Below are 20,575 nucleotides of genomic sequence, written 5' to 3'. Positions count from 1 at the left end.
TGGCTGACAAGTCTTCCTGCTCTGTCAGGGCTGTTCTGTAGCTCTCTCTCTTACTAAGACTTTCACATTCTGGCTAAAGCTTTTGTTATCCCCATAGTGCCTTTTTGGCAGAGTTCATCTGACAGGCATTCCAACCTACTGTATTCTAATTTGGAGCACATTAATATGGCCCTACTCAGTGCCAAGGAGTCTTAAAAAGTACTTGAACTTGAGGCTCCCATATATGTGTAGTTATAGAAGCATGGTTTCAGATCAATGAAAGCACTTCCTCTTTTCCTGGGAATAACATCTATCACATCTTCAGACCTACTGGCAATTGTGGAGGAATATCAGTATTTGTCAAGGATATCATCACTGCATGAGAGATTCCTTGGAACACCACATTTGAACTCCTAGAAGTCCAAATCACCACAAACAAAACAAATAACCACTTCATAGCTAGCTATAGAACACCCTCTGTGTCCCTTTCTGAGCATGATAGTTATCTTAACACATTAGCAGAAATTCCCAATTAAACCCAAAGCCTTTCTATTACGAGACTTACACTATCTATCAATAAACTAGATGACCTATACAGCAAATAATCAGTATGTCCACTACTTCCTTCACATTGTAAATGCTGAGTTTCTTTCACAAATAGGTAACCATCCTAATAGGAGCCCAAATGTCCTTCATCTAGTCCTCACATATATGGCCACTTCTTGCACATCTGCTTATGTATCATCATGCCTCGTTAAGTCGGACTATAACCTTTTCCTCTAAAACCGGTGGTACTTCCCCTGTAAATAGCTCTGTGTTTAGGGACATCTCAAAAGCAAAACGTCTTCAGTTACTTGATGACAAATAAATTCTGCTGTAATCCTCCTCTCAAGGATCCCATAACTCAAGCAGCTTCCTATACCTTTAACTTCTTCCCCCACTTAGATAGCTGCATTGATAAGGCAGTCCCTGTCAACACCAATTATTGAGAAATTTAAAGACATACCCCTTTGGTATAATAACTGTATAAATAAATTATATAAAAAGCAAAAGAAACTGCTTAATGCTTATAAGAGGTCTCATTCTACCTACCTTAAAAGCACACCTGCAAACTAACAAAGAATTTAATGGAATCATTAGGTATCTCAGCGCTAAGTATGAACTTAAAATAGCCACTAAACCAAAAATAACTACAAATCCTTCTTTAACTGTATGAGAAAGTTAATATCTAAAACCCAGCAATGTTTGTAGCTAGTGTACAATGATACTACACTCTGACCCAAGTACATAGCTAATATCCTAGTGAACAAACTCCACCAACAGCTATAGCTATTCCACAGGTTCCACAATCCCAGCTACTCCCCTTAATTACTATAGAACGTGTTTTCTCAGCCTGTCAAAAACTGAGAATACTTCCTCCATGGGCCCTGACAACATAACAGGTTGCCTGATTATTAGTGCCAAGTATGTCTATCTGAACCTCTGCTTAACCTCTTTAATCTAAGCCTCTTCAGTAGTTACATTCACAAAACCTAGAAAACAGGCATTGTAATGTCATTATACAACAGTGGTCTAACCACGGACTCTAGCAACTATAGAACCATTATTCTGACTAGCCTCATATGTAAAGCTATGGAGCACATAATCTCAGACCTCATGAATTCGGACATTGACAATTTCCTATCCCTAGACCCTCATTAATGTTTCTTTGTCACAGGAAGGTCCTACCTCTTTAACACCATTAATTCCTTTGGAAAAGTAACAAAAGTAATGGATAGCAGTTTGGCAGTGCATACAGCATTCCTAGACCTGCCCAAGGCCTTTGACACTGTTTTGCATGTGGTCCTTATTGATAGACTAGTAAATCTGAATGCTCTTCTTTTAGCTTTTCCCAGTTAGGGGTCGCCACAGCGGAATTCCGGTCTGCTAATGATTGGCAGTAGATTTTTACGGTGCTGAGTTGCCAGCTCAACGCCCAACCATCAATGAAGGCACGCCCATTCACGCGTGTCTTTCAAATGCCATTCGACTAAAGGGAGCAGACTCCACACAGAAGGCGATCCAGCCGAGAAATGAATGGGAGAACCTCTTGCTGTGGGGCGACAATGCTACCGCTGCACCACTGCGGCTAGACTAGTAAATCTAAATATGAACCTTATATTGTCCAGTGAATGGCTAACTGATTGTCTGACAGAACCCATGTGATTAGAGTCAAAAGGTGCCACTTCTGATAGCAAAAAAAGTTATGACTGGTGTACCAAAGGGCTCGGTTTTGGCCCGTCTCCTGTTTAGCATTTATTGCTAAACATTTAAACCAGTACTCATGGCCTATGCTGAACTAATTTTGCAGATGACTATAAACTATGTGTTGTTATTCAATCTTCAACTGACTCGCAACTGCTCTAACTTGTGTTAGACCATGTTAACTATTGGTGCAAGAGTAATGGTTTCAAATTAAATGTAAAAAAAAGTGGTACAGTTTATTTTGTTAAACAAACTGTTTCACTTACCATATAAGTGATGCACCTCTCAAGTAAGACACTGTTGTAGGGGATTTAGTCACTTTTTTGATAATTTCTTATCATTTGACCAGTGGGTCTTCACAGTAGTTTGGAAAGCATTTTATCTGGCTCATCAGATTTCCAAAGTTATCTCCACTAGTTCCAAAGAAGTCTTAATTCCCCTTTACTTGTACCGTATCAGTCCAATTATTGAACATAATGCAACTTTTGGCATGTATTTGTCTAAATATATCACACAACTTCAGGACACCTCAGAGATTCTAAGCTAAAAAGTTCAGTGGCTTCAGAAATCTTACTTATCATGTGAGACCATCAGGCCGTTCTCAGTACTCATCAACCTTTCAGGTTCCTTTATGGAGAACTGTGTCAAGCCTTTTGAGCCATGAAAGATCTGGTCTATGTTAAATATTCGAACATCCAAAATGTCGAGCATTACATGGTCGAGACCAAATGTTCGACATTTGGATGTTCGAATATGAAATAAAAAAAAAAAAAAGAAAGAAAAAGAAAAACACCTTTAACAGTGCGAGCAGGGGGGCAAGCCCCCCCCTGCAACCCCCACCCCCCTACTTAAATATACCAACTCTGAGACCGCACTTCAGTGCAGAAAAGGGAAATTCTCCCATTCTGCACTGTACAGCTCTGTTGAAAGTCAATCTTCGAACAATTGAAATTTCGAACGCTTGGTCTCGACCATGCAACGTTCGAAATTTTAAGCGTTCGAAGAATTGACATAAACCCAAAAGATCCAACCATATTTGACTTTCTATTCCTTCACAGAACTAATGGTATCTCAAATACTTAGTTAAAGGAATTAAATCTTCATCATCAGATAAATATGATGCACTGATGTGGTATTCATATCCCAGCATATTCTGCAGTTCTGGATCAAACTTCCACTACATATCAAGTAAAGCAGCACCTTTGCAGTCTTCAAGGTCAACCTAGATAATTGGATAGGCAGCTTCAAATTCTTCTATGGACTATCTTGTAAGGCTAGAGGTAACTTTTGAATCATTTATTTTGGCTAGGCTTGAAATGGTCTGCAGACTACTTACATAGTACTTACCTATGGACCTAAGTACAGTATTTTCCCTCATCCGCACTCCACTAACACACTTCACACCACTGACACTTGTCACTGTGATCTTTCCCACCTATTCACATGATGACGAAGGGTCTATATTACATGATCAAAACCTTAGGTTATCGAACACCTAAAGGTTGATCACAAAATATCGAACCCTTAAGATCGAAAACGTCCATTTCCACACAGGGAGACAATGCCATTGGCCAAATAAAAAAAAAAAAGTTATAAACAGAAATAAACTGGGGGGGTTTCACCCCCCCACCTTCTCATATGGGGGACTGTGCTCCCCCTCTCCAACTAAATATACCAACTCCGAGCTCGCTCTACAGCGGAGAAAGAACAAAATCTGCGTAACAGCCAAACGACTCATTTCCCTGTGTGGAAACAGCCGTTCCGAATTTTCAGACTTCGACATTTTGTGATCGACCTTTAGGTGATCGATAACCTAAGGTTTTGATCACATAATAGGGAACCAATGACGAATGTGCCCTGCCATAAGTACTCTGTTACCTGAGCAGCCTATATCTGATGCATTGTCCGGCCAGTCAATGCATGTATAGCACAACCTGGGTGCAGTATTGCAGGCATTATTTTTATTCTTCTATGTTGTGCTTATTCTGGCCCATAGTTATGAACCAGATGCTGCTTCTTAGCTAGTGTCATGGTGTAATACCTCTCAACTGTCCCTGATTTTGACTCAGATTTTAACTCTGTCCCTCTTAATCCCTCCTAAAACTAATGACTTTTGGAGGAAAGGTGATGAATTACACTTAATGAATAATGACAATAATTCAAAGTTATAAACTTCTTTTACTTCAGAAAATGTGTATTAATTCATATGCTCTGATTCTGTCAATGTTTCAAGTTAATAGCACTAATGTTTTAAAAGTGTCCCTGATTGTCCCTGATTTTTTCTTGACTTGTCCCTGATTCTGTTGAAATTTGTCCCCAATTGGTTGAGAGGTCTGCATGGTATACTACACCCACCACTGCCACATGCAGTCATCCCCTGGAGCTGGCTCCTCTATGGGGTCCTCATCAAACATCTCCTCAACTGCTGAGTCTGAAACTCCCTCTTCTTGACTGTCTCTCCTCTGCTGTAACTCTTTGCATATCAACATTTTGTGTTATACTGCACAGATTGCTAAGATTTCACTGCATGTTCCAGGACCCTACTGCAGTGCACAACCAGAGATGTAGTCAACATAAGCAGGCATTCTAAGCACATGATCAACAGCAATTTTGGTGTGTGACAGGCCAGTGTTGCATGCAATTTTTCTACAGTCTGTTGGTTTCTAACTGGTGTCATCAGCAATGGCTCCAGGACATATATATCATTGCCAATAAGATGGCCATGTGAAAAATCACTCTGAAGAAAACACTGTTATACGCTGTATGTGTGCCAGATGTGAGAGTCATAGGAAATGCCTGGGTGACCTGCTAAAGCAGTGTATATTACACTCTGTTCATTGCAACCACCTGTCAGTTGATGGAGTGGAACCCCTTTTGGTTGATATCCCTGCTCCCCATGTGGGGCCTTTACTGCAATGTGGATACAGTGAATGGCTCCCAGTATCTCAGGGAACTGACCATGTCATAAAATGCCCACATAGTATTGCTTCTTTCCTCCATAGTGCGTAGGGACCACATATGCTCCCCCACATGCTGTAGCATGGCATGGAGGAACTGGTGAAAAATCCTTAAGGTAGATGCCTGGGATAAACCCATCTTCTACACTGGTCAATGAAAGGTCCCAGTAGCTAATATTCACAATGCCACACTGTCTTTGTGTGAAACAAACTTGAAATACATTAAAGTGGCCTTTGATTTTTTTCTACCACAACCAGATATCTGAGATGCACACGGTCAACAACTGGCTATGATCACTGGGATCAGAGCTGTCTGTGGATACAAATGACTGATCCTGCTGTCATAATCAAGTTAAGCAGTCATGAATTTGGCTTTCCAGGACTAATATTCATTTATATAAAGTAGGTTGGAATGTTTTACTTGGGCCATTGTTTAAATAGCAGTCAGACAACTGAGGTTTATTCAGTCAATAAAGTGACTGCATTTGATGGGTATGGAGGCTATATGTTGATAAAAGTGACTTAGCCCTGCTGTTTTTATCACTGTTAAGAGCTCACTGATGAGATGTGGCGTGGTAGGGGCAGCATCACACAATTTACTCCATTAGAATTCCAGTGCAAAACTGTTGCTATGGATTATGCTGTACGTGAACAGGACTTCATCTAACATGTCACTGGCTAAGCCTGTAGTGGGAGGGTGTCTGCATGTGGACAGAGACCCACTACCCTGATACTACCCAATCCCATATCTGGGGAGTTAGGCTATAATATTGCCATATCCTGGGTATTATTGGCTAGGCTTGTAAAGGCTCTTGCACCTTTAGCTTAATAATGACCTATGAAATATGTGCATATATGTGTGTGTGTGGGGGGGGGCATGTATGCTTACCTGTGGATACTTAAAATATTAGCAGATACATAAATAAGACTTCTGGACAGGAGTAAAAATAGTTAACTAATTATCTTTCAAAAATAAGCCATAGAATATATCACAGAAAATCTAGACTATCACAGCTTCTGAATGTTTAGTGGCATGACCCACACCCCTGGCCATAGCTGGCCTTAGGCATAGGCCAACTAGTCAGCCACCTAGGGTGCCACCCTAGCAGGGGTGCTTTTCCAGTATTTATTTATTTTTTCTGTGTAGTAAAAAATGATTTCTTTAAAATGTGTTGAATGAAGACAGGAAAAACTGAAGAGTGAGGCAAACTGTGAGAAAAATGAAGGGAAAAAAGTAATCTAGATGGTGGAGGTAGAACAGGATGGGGGCACCGGGTGGTGTGGGGGGTGCTGTGGAGCTATGTTGCCTAGAGCACCAGCTGACCAAAGCCAGCCTTGCTCCTGGTTGCATATGGGAATTTTAACACAGACATAGAATGGTGGTTCCCATCTTAAGCATCTGTCCAAGACCCCAATTAATCTTATATCAACCCTGCTTAGTGGCGTTTAGAGAATATCTCTATAGCTGTGTGGGGGCTGTGGATAGTATGCTTATCATTTCTTTAACATCACTCCCAACCAAACTTCAGAGGGTTACACAGAAGATCGTTATAGCTTATCTATGAGGAAATACATATTCTAGAAACAACAAACTGGAATACATTACTATGATCATTATTTTTGTCACTTTCCTCATAGTAAAATATCACATGTGTGTATATATATATATATATATATATATATATATATATATATATATATATATATATATATATATATATAAAGAGAGAGAGAGAGCTTTTAGTGGGTACTGGTAATAATGAATTATGTGTGTGTATATATATTATTATTATTACTGTGACTTTCTTTCCAGTCTGAGATTAAAGGGGTAAACAAAAGGTGAATGTCTTCTGCCGGTAGGGATAAGGTGGTACATTGTGTATATGTACAACAGTGACAGCCTGAAATATATGACTACAGCCATTTGGTCTTTTTGCACTGAAATCTATTACCACTGGTTACAAAGAAGATGACTATCTTTTCTTGGGGGGGTGGGAAACAGGCACAATTACCAAATATGATTTATGCATGTTTACATGCATTTGTTTTCTCGGTTTATTCAGAGCTGCTGTTTTGTCAGCTTTGAACATTAAATCTTGGACACAACTTATTTCCTTGAAAGAAAAAAATAAGGCTGGCTTTATTTCCTTAAGGGGGAGAGGCTGGTATAACTGTTAAGGCCTTTACCTCATAGCTACTAGATATAGAGGTTTGATTCTAACCTCTGGTTGTTGACTTGGCTTGTAAAAGTCTGCAGAGTGATAGCCTAAGGCTATCCTATGAAAAGGTTATAATGAAGCTGTAAAATGTATTTCAAAGTATCTGGGATCCTAGCATGCCTCAGACCTCCAGCATAATCCAGTAACTTCCTCTCTGAAATTACTGCAGTGCAGTCTTAGCCAGCTAGGGTGCATTGAAAGAGCGAATGAAAATGGATCAAAATGTTAGAAAATGTTCCACAAAATGTACCTCACAGAATCTATAATGGCTTTTTGGAGCCTAGCAGCCTCCAGCCTCCTAGCTTAATTCAATTATCTCTTTCACAATTATTACAGTGCTAATGTGGCTTGAAATGGTGTTTTGATCAGATGGAGGCAAGGTTGAAAAGTTAAGAAAAAAGCAAATAGCTTAATTTATACACACACACACACACACACACACACACACACACACACACACACACACACACACATTGCTGTTGATATCTGTTGAATAACCGAGTCACAGAAAATGATGCAGGAGTTGTTGGTGAGCAGGTTTTGTACAAATTTTTTTTTCCAAACTACCCACAAACACCTCCTTTTTGGCAGTAATGTCTGGTACAGTACACCAAAATAGATTACTTCTCTTCACAAATAGACTATACCCAGCATTATATTTCAACTTTTTATATTCTCAGACTTCTCCATGGGCAGTAATTTGTCCACTTTTTAACTCCAGTCACACATGGCATTAGGTGACCATAGCATGGGACGTGCTGGAGGGACAGATTCATCACCCAGAGACTCCCTATGCTGTGGAACAAAATCCCGGTACATGTGAGGCAGAGCACCTCGCTGGCTTTGTTCAAGAGAAATCTTGACCAATGGATGGGAGATCGCAGATATACCCCAGGGATTATCTCAGTGTCACTGCTTGACAGAGGCACAGCAAAATAATGGGCATAGTATCCTCCAAACTAAAGGGGTGGCGAAAGCCACAAAACTCTGGCTAGGCTTATAAATGCCCTTGGGCAGATAGCCTAGTATGAACCTATGAACCTATGAACCTATGTACTGTGCCTAATGCATGCCACATTCTACTGAATCAAATCCAGATGCAAAATTATAATGCGGACAGGTTATGCTACAGGCATAATTCTGGGTACAATTCAAGCTATTTTTTCAACTGTGAGGGAATTCTGGGCACAATTAGGGCTGTTTTTTTTAACAGCAAGGCAAAATATTTAATTAAAACAACTGAATATTTTAGTCAGTAAATACACTTATAAATATGCAATTTTTTGCATTTTTACCTATGTTATTACAAAGTAGAGTTGTTTCAAAGTTATTTTGGCACCCAGTAAAGCAGCAATACTATCAAGTGCTGAGAAAACTCATTACCTGAAGGAAAAGTGTTAAACCCTAACATTTCCATGGATGAATAGTACTACATTATTATTAACAGACTTGTCATAAAGCAAATACAGTTAGACAATCAGCTATCTCCATAAACTGCTTAAATGCATTATCTTTAAACTGAATACAAATAGTGACATAACATTTTGTAAATCAGTACCTGGGGTTCCAAAGATACATCAACATTATGTGAAGGAATGGGCAGGTCTATTACAAATGGTGGGTTCACAGGTAACCGTGACTTGGTAAGAATAGAGGCATTCACAAACAGTGTATTTCCATTAAAGCTGTATCCATATCCTGTGCAGAATATGTGAATGAGAAATAAAACTGTGTTAAAAACTGAAGCTTATAGAAAACAGAAGGAAAATTACTGTTTTTTTTTAAGTTACATTAATACTGTTGTTCCTCTTTGACTCATTATTTTAATTTATTCAAAAATTACAAGAGAGGATTTTTTAAACTAAGACGACATTTTTCCTGTACACTCTAAGGTTGGGTCAAGGAATTTAAAACAGTAACAATCAAAGCTAAAATTAAGCAGAAGCAGTTTTTGCATAATGACTTTATATAAGCAAAGCACTGGTACAAAAACTAAGCTCTGAATATTTAAAAAAAATATATTCATTCGATACATATATTGCAGTGGTGTAAAGCTAATGTGCTAATAAATACTGTTTACCACCAGATCAGGACTACTCATCAAAACATTACTTCAGAGCATGTTTGGCATCATAACTGCTGGTATATCAAAAATAATTACGTTTTAGCAGAAAACCAAATCATTTCCATCTTAGAGTTGTGTAGTCCTAGTTTAATAACTTCAGTAGCTAGGGTATCCTTTGACCACTGCAAAACTAATATAGTACAGTTCATTTTTGTGACATGTGACACAGACAGGTTTTTGCCGTAATGCTTTCAACAAAAAAAAATGATCTTGAAAATAATTTTTATGACAAACTAATCAAATCACGATATACACACATTGAAATGGAAATACATACTCACGGACACTATTTTTTTCCAGGACTGTCCACATATTGCAAAAACACAAGACTTTAATGGAATTTGGTATTTTGTGCTACAACACTCATTTATCAAAACTTATATTTCTTGTTATATTTCCTGCTTTTAGTACTACCAGTTTGCTTCCTGAGTACGCTGAACTTACAGTCTGTTCTCATGTTCTTAAGTTCTTATGCACTAATGCTACAACTGAATCACAGTAATGACTGGAAATTGCATTTTTAAATCATAGGTATCATTTCTGAATTTAATATAGTGAAAATGGAATTAATTTTTAAGAAACATAAATCAATGTTTCGGAGCATACTAAATGAATACAACTACATGGTTAGCATGTCAGCTGGCTGCTAGCAAAAGAAAAAAAGAAAAGTATTAAAGGATTGTAGTATAAGATAAAGGATAAATTATAAGAAAAGGATTTAAAAATGCACAGGTCTTTAGCTTCTATCCAGTAAGACTACTGCACTATGCCAACTTTATATTTGGACATTAAATGAGTGAGTTGCACAGATGAATTTTACACCTCTGTGTAACATTTACTCAGCTGTATTTATCTTGCTAAGGGAGAGCAGCATAAGAATGTACCTGCATTAAGCGAAGTATAAATGGACAGTGTTGAAGGACTGGCTTGGGACTTAACCTTGCGCTACACTGCATAACACTGCATACATTCACACATTAGAACTAAATCTGTTTCTGCTTAAAATAACTATCCTCCACTATCATGCTCACTTTCAATAATAAGCCCTTATTTTTGTGTTGTGATGGAAATGTGTGTAAATATTGACACAAAAGCTAGAAATCTCAGTAATTTTAACTTTTCTTTGTGGGTATTTTTATTACTTGCCAGATTAAGATTCACCCAGTCAATGTCCAACAATGTTTACTCCCCGAACTTTGACTGAATGTCAAGTTATTTTGGTTCGCTGTGCCGTCTGGTCATTTCCATGGGCATGCACATTAGTGGTTACAGATTTGCACGCAGAAAGCATATTCCAATAGGTGTCAGGACATGAAGTTGATTAAAATGGTGAAGCTCTCATCGGGTGTACTTTATTAGTTATCAAACACCATTTCTTTTCTTAGTTGTGTTCTTCATGATTATCCCAGCAGTTGGACATGAAGATAAATATTTGGCTGTATAAGTTATTTCCTTGTTTTATTTATTGTGTGTTTTGGGATAAGAGGGAGGTTTTCTGACACCAGACATACTGGAGAGTCACTAGTTTTATTCTAAGAGATAGCCAAGACTACAGCAATTGGCTGCAAGCATTTGATTTTTTGTTAGCTCTGTTAGTTTTAATTATTAGGTCAGAGACTGTATTCTGTGTCTGAATTTAAAACCACTTTCGGAGGATACACTATTTTGGCATTTATGTTTGCTGGGTAGTAGGTGTATGCTACTTTAGTCCGCCTTGCACATAGTTTTGTTTACTTTCGTGCTGTGTCTTTTTCTGGGACAAACTTCCAATGTGCACCCTAGAAAGACGTGCCTTTCTTGTGAAGTTATGTGATGCTTTGAAATTCTGGAAGCAATGATTACCTAAACAATACTATAACTCATTTTATTTGCCTTGGGCCTCATTAAATGTGATGATTTTAACAGCTGCCTGTAATATTACCTGACTCATGGCTTCCTGTATTACTTGATTATCAGTTTGCAAATTAGCTGTTACTTTGTTTATTATTTTGTTATTATAATAGTGGTAGACACTGATCTGTCTGTGCCTACTCATTCACATATTAATCTTACAAATTATTTCCTGCATATGTATTATATCATGTTAGGCACGTTACAGGTTATATTGACATTAACTGCACATACATGCTACAAGAGCCTATGGACAATGTAGTGCATTGATAGATTCATATCCCAACATATCTGCTTCCTCTGGAACATATGTCCACTACATGTCAATCACAGTATCACCCTTGCCACATTCAGGGTAAATCTAGATAATGGAATGGGCACCTTCAAATTATCTCCCAGTCTATCTTGTGTTGCCCACCTTCAGGCTGGAGGGAACTATGAAGGTTTATTGGCTTGGCTTTTTAACAGTCTGTAGACTGATTGCCTAGGGCTTATAAATAGATTGTTGAAGCATTGTGGTCAAAATACATTGATTTGAAAAATAAATGTTGCTGTGAGTTTTACCACAATGTATTGTATTGTGAAAGCTAGTGGAGTGCATTTGAAGGGTTTTTACCCTTTTCTTCTCAGTGGTGTGATCAAGGAGTTGGTATATATAATTTTGGGGGATATGGGGTGTGTAGCTGGGCTTGTTCCCTGCAAAAATATTTTTTGTGTGTTTTATATGTTTTATGAGTCACCATTTTCAATATTTAATTTCCGGTAAATGGAGATTTGAAAAAAAAATGTAAGTTATTTACTTGAATAATGACAAATTTTAGTTGGCATTAGTCCAGAAGCTGGAATATGTTGACTGGTCACTTCAGGCACCAATCCTTGGCAATGGCCAATCTCTTGACAGCTCAAAACTCTCATCTCATTCTCTAATGTACTGCTGATTTCTAACTCTGCAGATCAAGTGACACCAAGCTGACATTACTATGAATAGATATAACAGCCAAGTTGTGAGGGACAGGAGAAAGTCACATAAATATAGGCTTTCTTTACCCTCGAGAGCCCCTTGGAAAGTAAATTTTGGTGGGGGTGGGTGAGCAGGTTACATCCAGTGTCTTGACTAACACCAACTAACTCTATCATTCTGTTAAATATGTAACTCTTACATATTTAAGATGGTATAGTCTGGACACTGGAACATGTGGATAAAATTCCCAACAGACCTTGGGAGATACCCTAGACAAAATTCCTCAGAGAACAGACACCTTGGAGGCTCTGAATCTGGAAATGGAATTCAAATTGGAAATGCTTTGCAAAGGTATGTAAGGCAGATCATGTAGATGCATCACAAATATCATCCAGTGGCAAAATTTTGAGGAATACTTTACACATGACATGAGCTCAGGACCCCTCCTGTTCGGCATATACTTCTCAGAGGTACAGGCAAGCACAGGAGGACTATGGCTGACAAAGTTCACAGACGACTGTGAACTAGGGGCTATAATTGACTCTCCGGCTGACACAGACATTCTCCAAATGTGTCAAACTGAGACAGATACCTTGTGTCAAAGCCATGACCTCAAGCTAAATGCCAAAAAGTGCATAGTCATCCCCTTTGGAAAAAACAAAGTACCCATAAACTACCACATATGTGGTAGCCCCCTAAATATGGAAGACGTAGTAAGGGATCTGGGTACCCAAGTAGGTAGTAATCTCTCCTTTGATAATCACATTGCCAAAGTGGTTAGAAAATCCTTCTATGCGGCCCACTTAATCACAAAAGGATTTGCATCCAGATAAAAAAAGGTCATTGTGCCCCTCTACGCATCACTCATCAGACCCATCATAGAGTAGAACGCCCCATTTGGGATGTACCTCACAAGGCACCTGCAGCAGCTGGAAAGACCACAGACGTACCTCACCAAGAGGATCATTGGCCTAAAACAGATGCCTTATCCAGCTCAATTGAAGAAACTCCAGCTGTACTTGGTTGCATACCGGCTACTCAGAGGTGATCTCTGCCTGACATACAAGGCCATGTCCAACCCAGAATTGATGGACATGCTCCACCTAAAGAAAACCATATCCCCATGAGCCACATGCTCTAGGGATCTAAACCTCACCACAACAATAAATAGGACTTATTGGAGGGATAGATTCCTGTCCCAGAGACTTCCCATGCTCTGGAACAATATTCCAATCTACATTAGGCAGAGCTCCTCACTAACACTCTTCAAGAGAAACCTTGACGACTGGATGGGAAACTGAAAGTTTACCCCGGGGATCACTTCAATAGCTCTGCTGGACAGAGGCACAGGGAACTAATCTAAGGCTTCAGGCAGATAGCCTAGTACCTACCTATGAACCTATGAACCTATGAAATAGTGTGCCTTGGGTTCATAGGTACTCAATGAGTAACACAAATTAATACAGTTTGTCAACCCTTTACAGAGGGAAATTTTTGTTACTTTCTGACATTTGTTTCTTTGGAAACAGAAATAAACAGTTGATCATCTGGTGTGAGACTTTTGTTCTCTCCAAGTAGAATATAAGCTGAACTATAAGCAAATAATATTTGCCTTTGCAAATTTCGACAGTGTAGTCAGTACTATCTCCAGTTGTTAAATTCAGAAAAGAACACTGTTAGGTGAATGGACTGAGGTTGTCTGAGTGGCAACTTTTGGCATGGAGGAAGGATTAGTTCTCAGGGATACCCTATCCTTATGATAAATTGAGTACATGTGTTTATAAGGCAGGACATGGAATTATGAAACTCTTCAGGCTGATGTTATGGACGTCAGAAACACAATCTTCCAAAATAGGAACTTTAGATCGGAGGAATGAGCTGGTTCAAATGGGGGTAAAGTTAACTTTTCTGGAATAAAGTTTAGATCCCAAGGATGAGCCAGGGAATGTAAGGAGGGCTTAGAATGAAAGTTATCTTTAATGAAGACCTTGCATGTCCTGATTCCAGAGACAACATGTGGAATTCTAAATGGAAAGAAGAACTCACTGCTAAAAGTGTTTAAAAAGAATAACCAGTGCCTTTCTAGAATAGGTCAAACATTAAAGTTAGCACTTGGGGAAACTGATGCTGTGGATGGGTTGATATTCTGGTTGATTGCCCAACACTGAAATTTAAACTATTTGCCTTTACAGATTGTCTTAGTAGTTGGTTTGGGGCATTTCTTATTGACTCCTTCACTTCAGATGGAATCCTAAGTTCCTGGCCATTACTGGAAACAGATACTATGGATATGTTGATATTCCAGTTGAGTTCTCAACACTGAAATTTAACACGTTTGTCCTTGTAGACTTTCCTAGTGGTGAGATTTTGGGCATTTATTATAAACTTTTTCACTTCAGATGGAAATGCAGGGTCCATGATCATTGCTGGAATTGGAGAAACCATGTGGTTGATCTGAGGATGTGAATGCCACAGTGAGGCTGTATAGATGGGTGAACAACAATCTCAGTTGTTGTGATAAGAGGGGGGGGGGTCTTCTCCTTAATGGAGGCTGCAGCAGGGGGGCAGAACAGGGCCATTAGAATGACTTGGTATTTGCACATCCTGACTATCTCTAAGAATTAGGAGATCACTGGAATTAGGTGAAATGCATGAAAGACACCATGGGGCCAACTGTGGGTGAATACATATCTTGTTGGACTACCCTGTTCTAGGATGATGGAGATAAACTGTTGAATTTGGTGCTTGGTATTTTATGGTGTTGCAAGCAGATCACAACAAAGAACTCTCCAGATGGAGAAGATTTTGCAAGGTATTAACTCTTTGAGAGACTACTTTTGAGGAAGCAACATCTGTCTACTCAACCTGTCCACAATTACATTGGATGTCCTCAAGATGTGCACTGCTATGAGAAAGTGATGTGATGTTACAGCCCCTTTCCTATACTCTCACATCCCCTCAACAAAGGAGGTAAAAGCAAGTTCCTACCTGTTTGTTGATGTGCCATACCACTCTCATGTTATCAGACTAGATGGTTCACAGGTTCATATGTTCATAGGTGTTTCCTGGGCTGACAACCAGCAAGGGCCTTTTTAAGCCTAGCCATGCATCCCTAGTCTCTGACAAACTCTGGTATTCTTGATAAAGGTAAGCAGGGACTTGGGAGATGAACCATTTAAAGACTGTCTATGTCTACTACAGACATAGATGCCAAACCAGGGATGAATTTCCTGCTCTCCATCTAATTGTCTAAGTTACACCTGACTTGGGTTAAGGAAGAACTCTGCTTCTCATGTATGAGGAGCTTGTTCCATAGACAGGTAGTCTCTGGGATACATACCTGTCTCTCCAACAGGTGCTATCTATATCACAGGCAAGGTTTATGTCTTTAGAATGGGTAATTCTGGTGCTGTTTGTTTTGTGGAAATGCAGGAGTTCCATCAGGGTGGGGTATGGCAATGCCTTGTATGCCAGACATTGATCTCCCCTGAACAGTCTGTAAGAGACAGAATACAGGGATAATGCCTTGAGATGCTCTGCACAGGACATGTTACTTACTTCTTCTAATTCCTTTAGTGAGAAACCTCAGTGGATGTTCCAGTTGTTGGATATTCCTGCTTACGTACATACCAAAGCGGTCATTGTACTCAATGATAGGTCTGATGATTGATGAATGCAGTGGAACAATGACACTGCTCCTTGGGGCCTGCTCTCATCCCCAAGATGCTGGTGTGCAGATTGTCCATGTGAGTGCTTTACATTTCTTTGGCATTCTTGTTTAAGAAATGCCCTGCACCACAGCAAGGATGTGTCCCTTGTAACCATGGCGTTTGGTATTTGTTGTGTGAATGGCATGCCTATTGCAAGGTTTTGTGGGTCGTTTTAGTGGTCAAGTGCTTCTTGCAAACTGAAGAAAGTCTGATATTCTGAAAAATTTTGCCTGTGCTTTGGTCCCATTGAGCTCTCAACGTCCACTGCAGTATTTTCATGTGAAGCCTGGCATATGGAGCCGTTTGGATGGATGCTGTCATGAGGACCAACACTTTCAAAATCATTGCTGCATCTGGATTTGGGTTTTTTCTGACTTCTTGGACAAAGGTGAGCTTTCTTTTGGCTGGGCAGTATGACCAACTGATTTATGGTGCCTGACTGACAACCTATAAATGTGAGAAACTGGGATGTTTGGATGGTTGATGGAACTCCCCAATGACAGACATAACTAGAGCAAATATTCTCTTGCTATGGTGAGGACTTCCTACATAGCTGCAGCTGTTACTTTGTTTAATATTTTGTTATTATAACAGCGGCAGACAATACTGTGTCTGTGCCTATTCATTCTCATATGAATCTTACAAATTGTTTTCTGCATATGTGTTATATCATGTTAGGCACATTATTAACAGCATAATTGATATTAACAGCATCCATATGCTATAAAAACCTATGGGCAATGTAGTATATTGAGAGTCATATCCCAACATATCTGCTTCATCTGGGGCTAATGTCTGATTCCAAGAAATCACATGTGGGCCGTGACCAGAGACATACATTTAATGAGTACTCAGGGGACTCTGGTGAGACCAAATGGTATGACAAGCTTCCACTTGAAAGTGCAGGGATTATCTTGACACTTTCACAATCTTATCATGTAAATTAGTGTCCTGAAGATCCAGACAGCACATCCTATCCCCTATCTGCAAAAAAGAAAGGCAGAATGGATTGTACTGTGACCACTAGAATGACTCCTTCTTCACAGTTTACAAATGAAGTCTGTTATGGTCTGAGGTCCAGCATTTTTTTTCATTCACCAAGCAAAACCTGGAGTAATATCTGAACCCCCTCTAGTCTGGTAGAACCTCCTGGATGACTCTTTTTTGTAAAGGTTTTCAACTTTTTGCTCCACTGCTTCTCTTTGATGGAGTGGAACCGTTAATGAAAGAGAGCATGGCTGTTTGGGATTAGTTAAAAAGAGCATAGAGTAACCTCGGATATGATTTCCCTGACCCTTTGTCTTACATGATGGCCAGTCATGCAACACAGTGCAGGGAATGGCATCCCCTGACTGCCTCCAGACTGGGACAGTCAAATAATGCCTCAGGAATGGTAGTTTCAGGACTCAGAAGGGGGCCAATTGAACCCTTGTTGATTTGGACCTTCTCTACCTTTTGGGTGGTGAATGTATTCTCCCACACACAGGAATTCCTATCAAAATACTGCTGATTCTGAGGCTGCTGGGATTTTCTGAACCAGAAGTTATTGGTCGCCTTTTGGTTTCTCTGAAATGATCTTTGAATGTCTGAAAACTTGACCCTGACAGCTGTGATCATTCTTCCTCTTGCTCACATTGTTGCAGTTTTTCTTTGACCCTTTACTCAAATACAAACGTTCTGTCTAACCTGGCATTGACAAAGACTGCTTTGAAATGAGCCACAAAACCCATTAGGTGAAGCCAGTCTTGATGCCTCATTGCTAAGCCTGACCTGGATGACCTAGCAGCTCCTCTGCTGCATAATTAAGTAACCTCATTGATAATGTGATGGAATTGACTGTGCATATCTGAGTCCCCAAATGCTTTCCGAGATCACCCATGGGCATGTTAGCATAGACATACTTTCCTGCTCTGTCCATCATCTGTGATTCTTTGTTGGCAGAATGAATGGGATTTCCTCTATTAGGGGCTGCTAACACTACAAAAGCATCCACAAGTGGCCTCTTGCTCCAGTGATGCCTGAGGGTTTGGAGCACTCTGTTTGGCTTGTAAGGTATCAGTTATTTGATGTCAGGGTCCTTCCATGCTTTTAAGCAGCCTATTATCAATTAGCTTATCAGGTGGAGGCACAATCCAGGCTGCTGGGGAAAGGACCTGTAAGATCTTTTCCTCAGAAGAGGTGTGATCTACAGGTCAAGATCCACTCTGCATCAGCACTTCCAAAACTTCACCAAGTAGCCTCTGGAGGGGATTGTAGGAAACCTCTCCCTCATCAAGATCTGTGTCTGGGGAAGAGACTCTGAGAGGGAGTCCAGATGCTTCCTTTTACACTTCCTCTTTCTGGAAGGACTCAGTGGGGATTTGTGTGAGCTCTCACCAGAATAAGGGAACCCAAACCTGGGGAATTTGAAAGACAAACAAGGTCCTCCAACTGTAAGAATGAAGACTAATGAGGAGCAGAAGGGTTCAACTTCCACAGTGATCAGGGGCAGAATCAACAGAGAGCGTGAGTATCTCTCATAGAATCTGATTAGGTCCCATTGCACTGATATCCCTGTTGATGCAACTGGGGACAGAGTCTTTGGCACTGAATGACCAGGACGTGAGGTTGTGGGAACATTGACACCAGTGCCAAACCATGACACCAACAACTCTGAAGCCAACATAGCAAGGTCAGGGTTTGGCACCAAGGTGGCAAACTGAGAGAGAGAACACAGACAAGGCACCAGAAAGGTTCAGAGCTAATATCAACATCAAGAGACTCACAGTGCTGACCACTTTGAGTCTAGTGGGGATTGGTACCTTCATTGACAGGGCTAACCAATCCATTAGCAATGAGGACTTTAGCTCCAAAGGAAAAGAATCCTGTGGACTGAACACAGGGAGGAGTGCAATAGAAGGAGATATTTCTTCTCTTGTCATCCTAGAGACAGCAGACCTAGAGACAACACCATAGTGGAGCTGAGCCTTCACAAAGGCTGACATCATCTTGCCCCAGTCTAATTGAGATTGTAATCTGAAGGGACCTTTAGGGGTGAAAGAAAATTACAGGAGCTGGTCTTGAAGATAAGAATCAGAAGAGCTCCTACTCCAAGGCTGCGCTACCTGTTCATCTCCTAGGAGCCAAGTCTGCATGGCTTGAGGAATCCTGTTGAGGTGGAAATGCTTGGTGGGATGGAGATGAAGCCATAGAGTGGCCTAGCTAGGGAAAAGGAGAGACAGACAGCCTCAGCACTTTGGCTGGGGAGAGTTTCTCTAAAACAGATTGTTCCATCACATATTTCTCTCATCTCAACTCCTTTTTATTGTCCATTCTTGGAAGTAGGTTTAATTCTTGCTCTTTATCTAACTCTTTTTCTTTAGAGATATTGGCCATAAGCACACTAGTTTGTTCTTTCTGTCCAGTACAGTTCTGGAACTAAAATATTTACACATGAAACAGTTACCATTAAGATGCCCAACCCAAAGCACATGATGCAGAGAGCATGTAAATCTTGGGGCTGGATCTTATGTCTGCACTCAGAACATTTTTTTTAAATCAGAGGCCTTGCATTCCATACTCAACCCTCAAAACAGACAATGTCTAGTTATACCCGCAAGCAGTAATACCACAGTAGTTACTTAAGGGTAACAGCAGTTAGAAAACAGGAAAAAAAAAACACTTGTTGCAGGCCCATGTACCATGGGATGGACAAGCCTCATCTCCTATTCTGTGAGAAACAGCCCAGTCACTAACTCATAGTGAAAGTGAGGTAACCATTTAAAATGTTTGGACCCGCTAAAATGAGTCCCAAAACATAGAAACTGAATGGCTGGAACAGACTTATATATACAAAGTCCAAAATGTCTACTTCTCGTGATATTCCCTTTTCTCTGAGACAATGGTGGGGGGTGTGGGAGGCCTGGCCCCATATTAGAGGGTTCTGCAAAAATGAAGATTAAAGGAGAAGAACAATCTTCTAGATTCTCTCTTCTTTTGGATTTTTGATCTTTTTTTCAGTTATTCAGCATTTTGAGTGCTGACATATCAATATGGAACTGAAAAATATGAAAAAAAGAAGGTAGAACTTTTTTTTTTTTTTTGAGGCAGGAATGGGAAGGGTAAGATTGGGAAAGTGAAGGTATAAAAGATTAGATGTATTGAGGATGCAGTTAAAATGAGCAACTGAATAAGCTATTATAGACTTATTTGCAATGAGAGCAGTAATTGGTAACACTCCTCATCTTGAGCTGGCCTTGTTCCAAAAAGGCAGCAACAGGATCTGAAAAATTAGCAAGTGATAGCACATTGGAGAAAGAGGGGAAGGGCTCGAGTTGGAAAGTGACTGGTCATTGTTGAAGACTTGCACCTCTGGCAACCAGTCCATATGTTCCAGTGTCCTGACTATACCAACTTAAATCAGTGATTATATCTCACATAAGTAAACCAATTGCCAATTTTTTATGAACTAATGAATGTACGACACATGTTCAAATTCCCACATATCTTCA

At 39.9% G+C, this 20,575-nt stretch overlaps 1 protein-coding gene across 2 annotated transcripts in view; it reads right to left on the bottom strand.

Annotated features, from left to right (window-relative positions):
* LOC122795577 (metallophosphoesterase domain-containing protein 1-like) overlaps positions 1–20,575 on the bottom strand; it is a 629,119-nt gene that overhangs the window by 43,209 nt on the left and 565,335 nt on the right. For both annotated transcript variants that reach the window (XM_044063825.1, XM_044063826.1), the window contains exon 6: positions 8,958–9,097. In XM_044063825.1, coding sequence (XP_043919760.1) covers positions 8,958–9,097 — 140 coding nt within the window. The remainder of the gene's footprint in view (positions 1–8,957; positions 9,098–20,575) is intronic.

Source organism: Protopterus annectens, chromosome 2.part2 (genome assembly GCF_019279795.1).
Source record: "Protopterus annectens isolate FY-2018-M chromosome 2.part2, PAN1.0, whole genome shotgun sequence".
NCBI lineage: Eukaryota > Metazoa > Chordata > Ceratodontiformes > Protopteridae > Protopterus > Protopterus annectens.
Note: the sequence above shows the minus strand (reverse complement) of the source record. Positions and strands in the feature narration are given on the sequence as shown.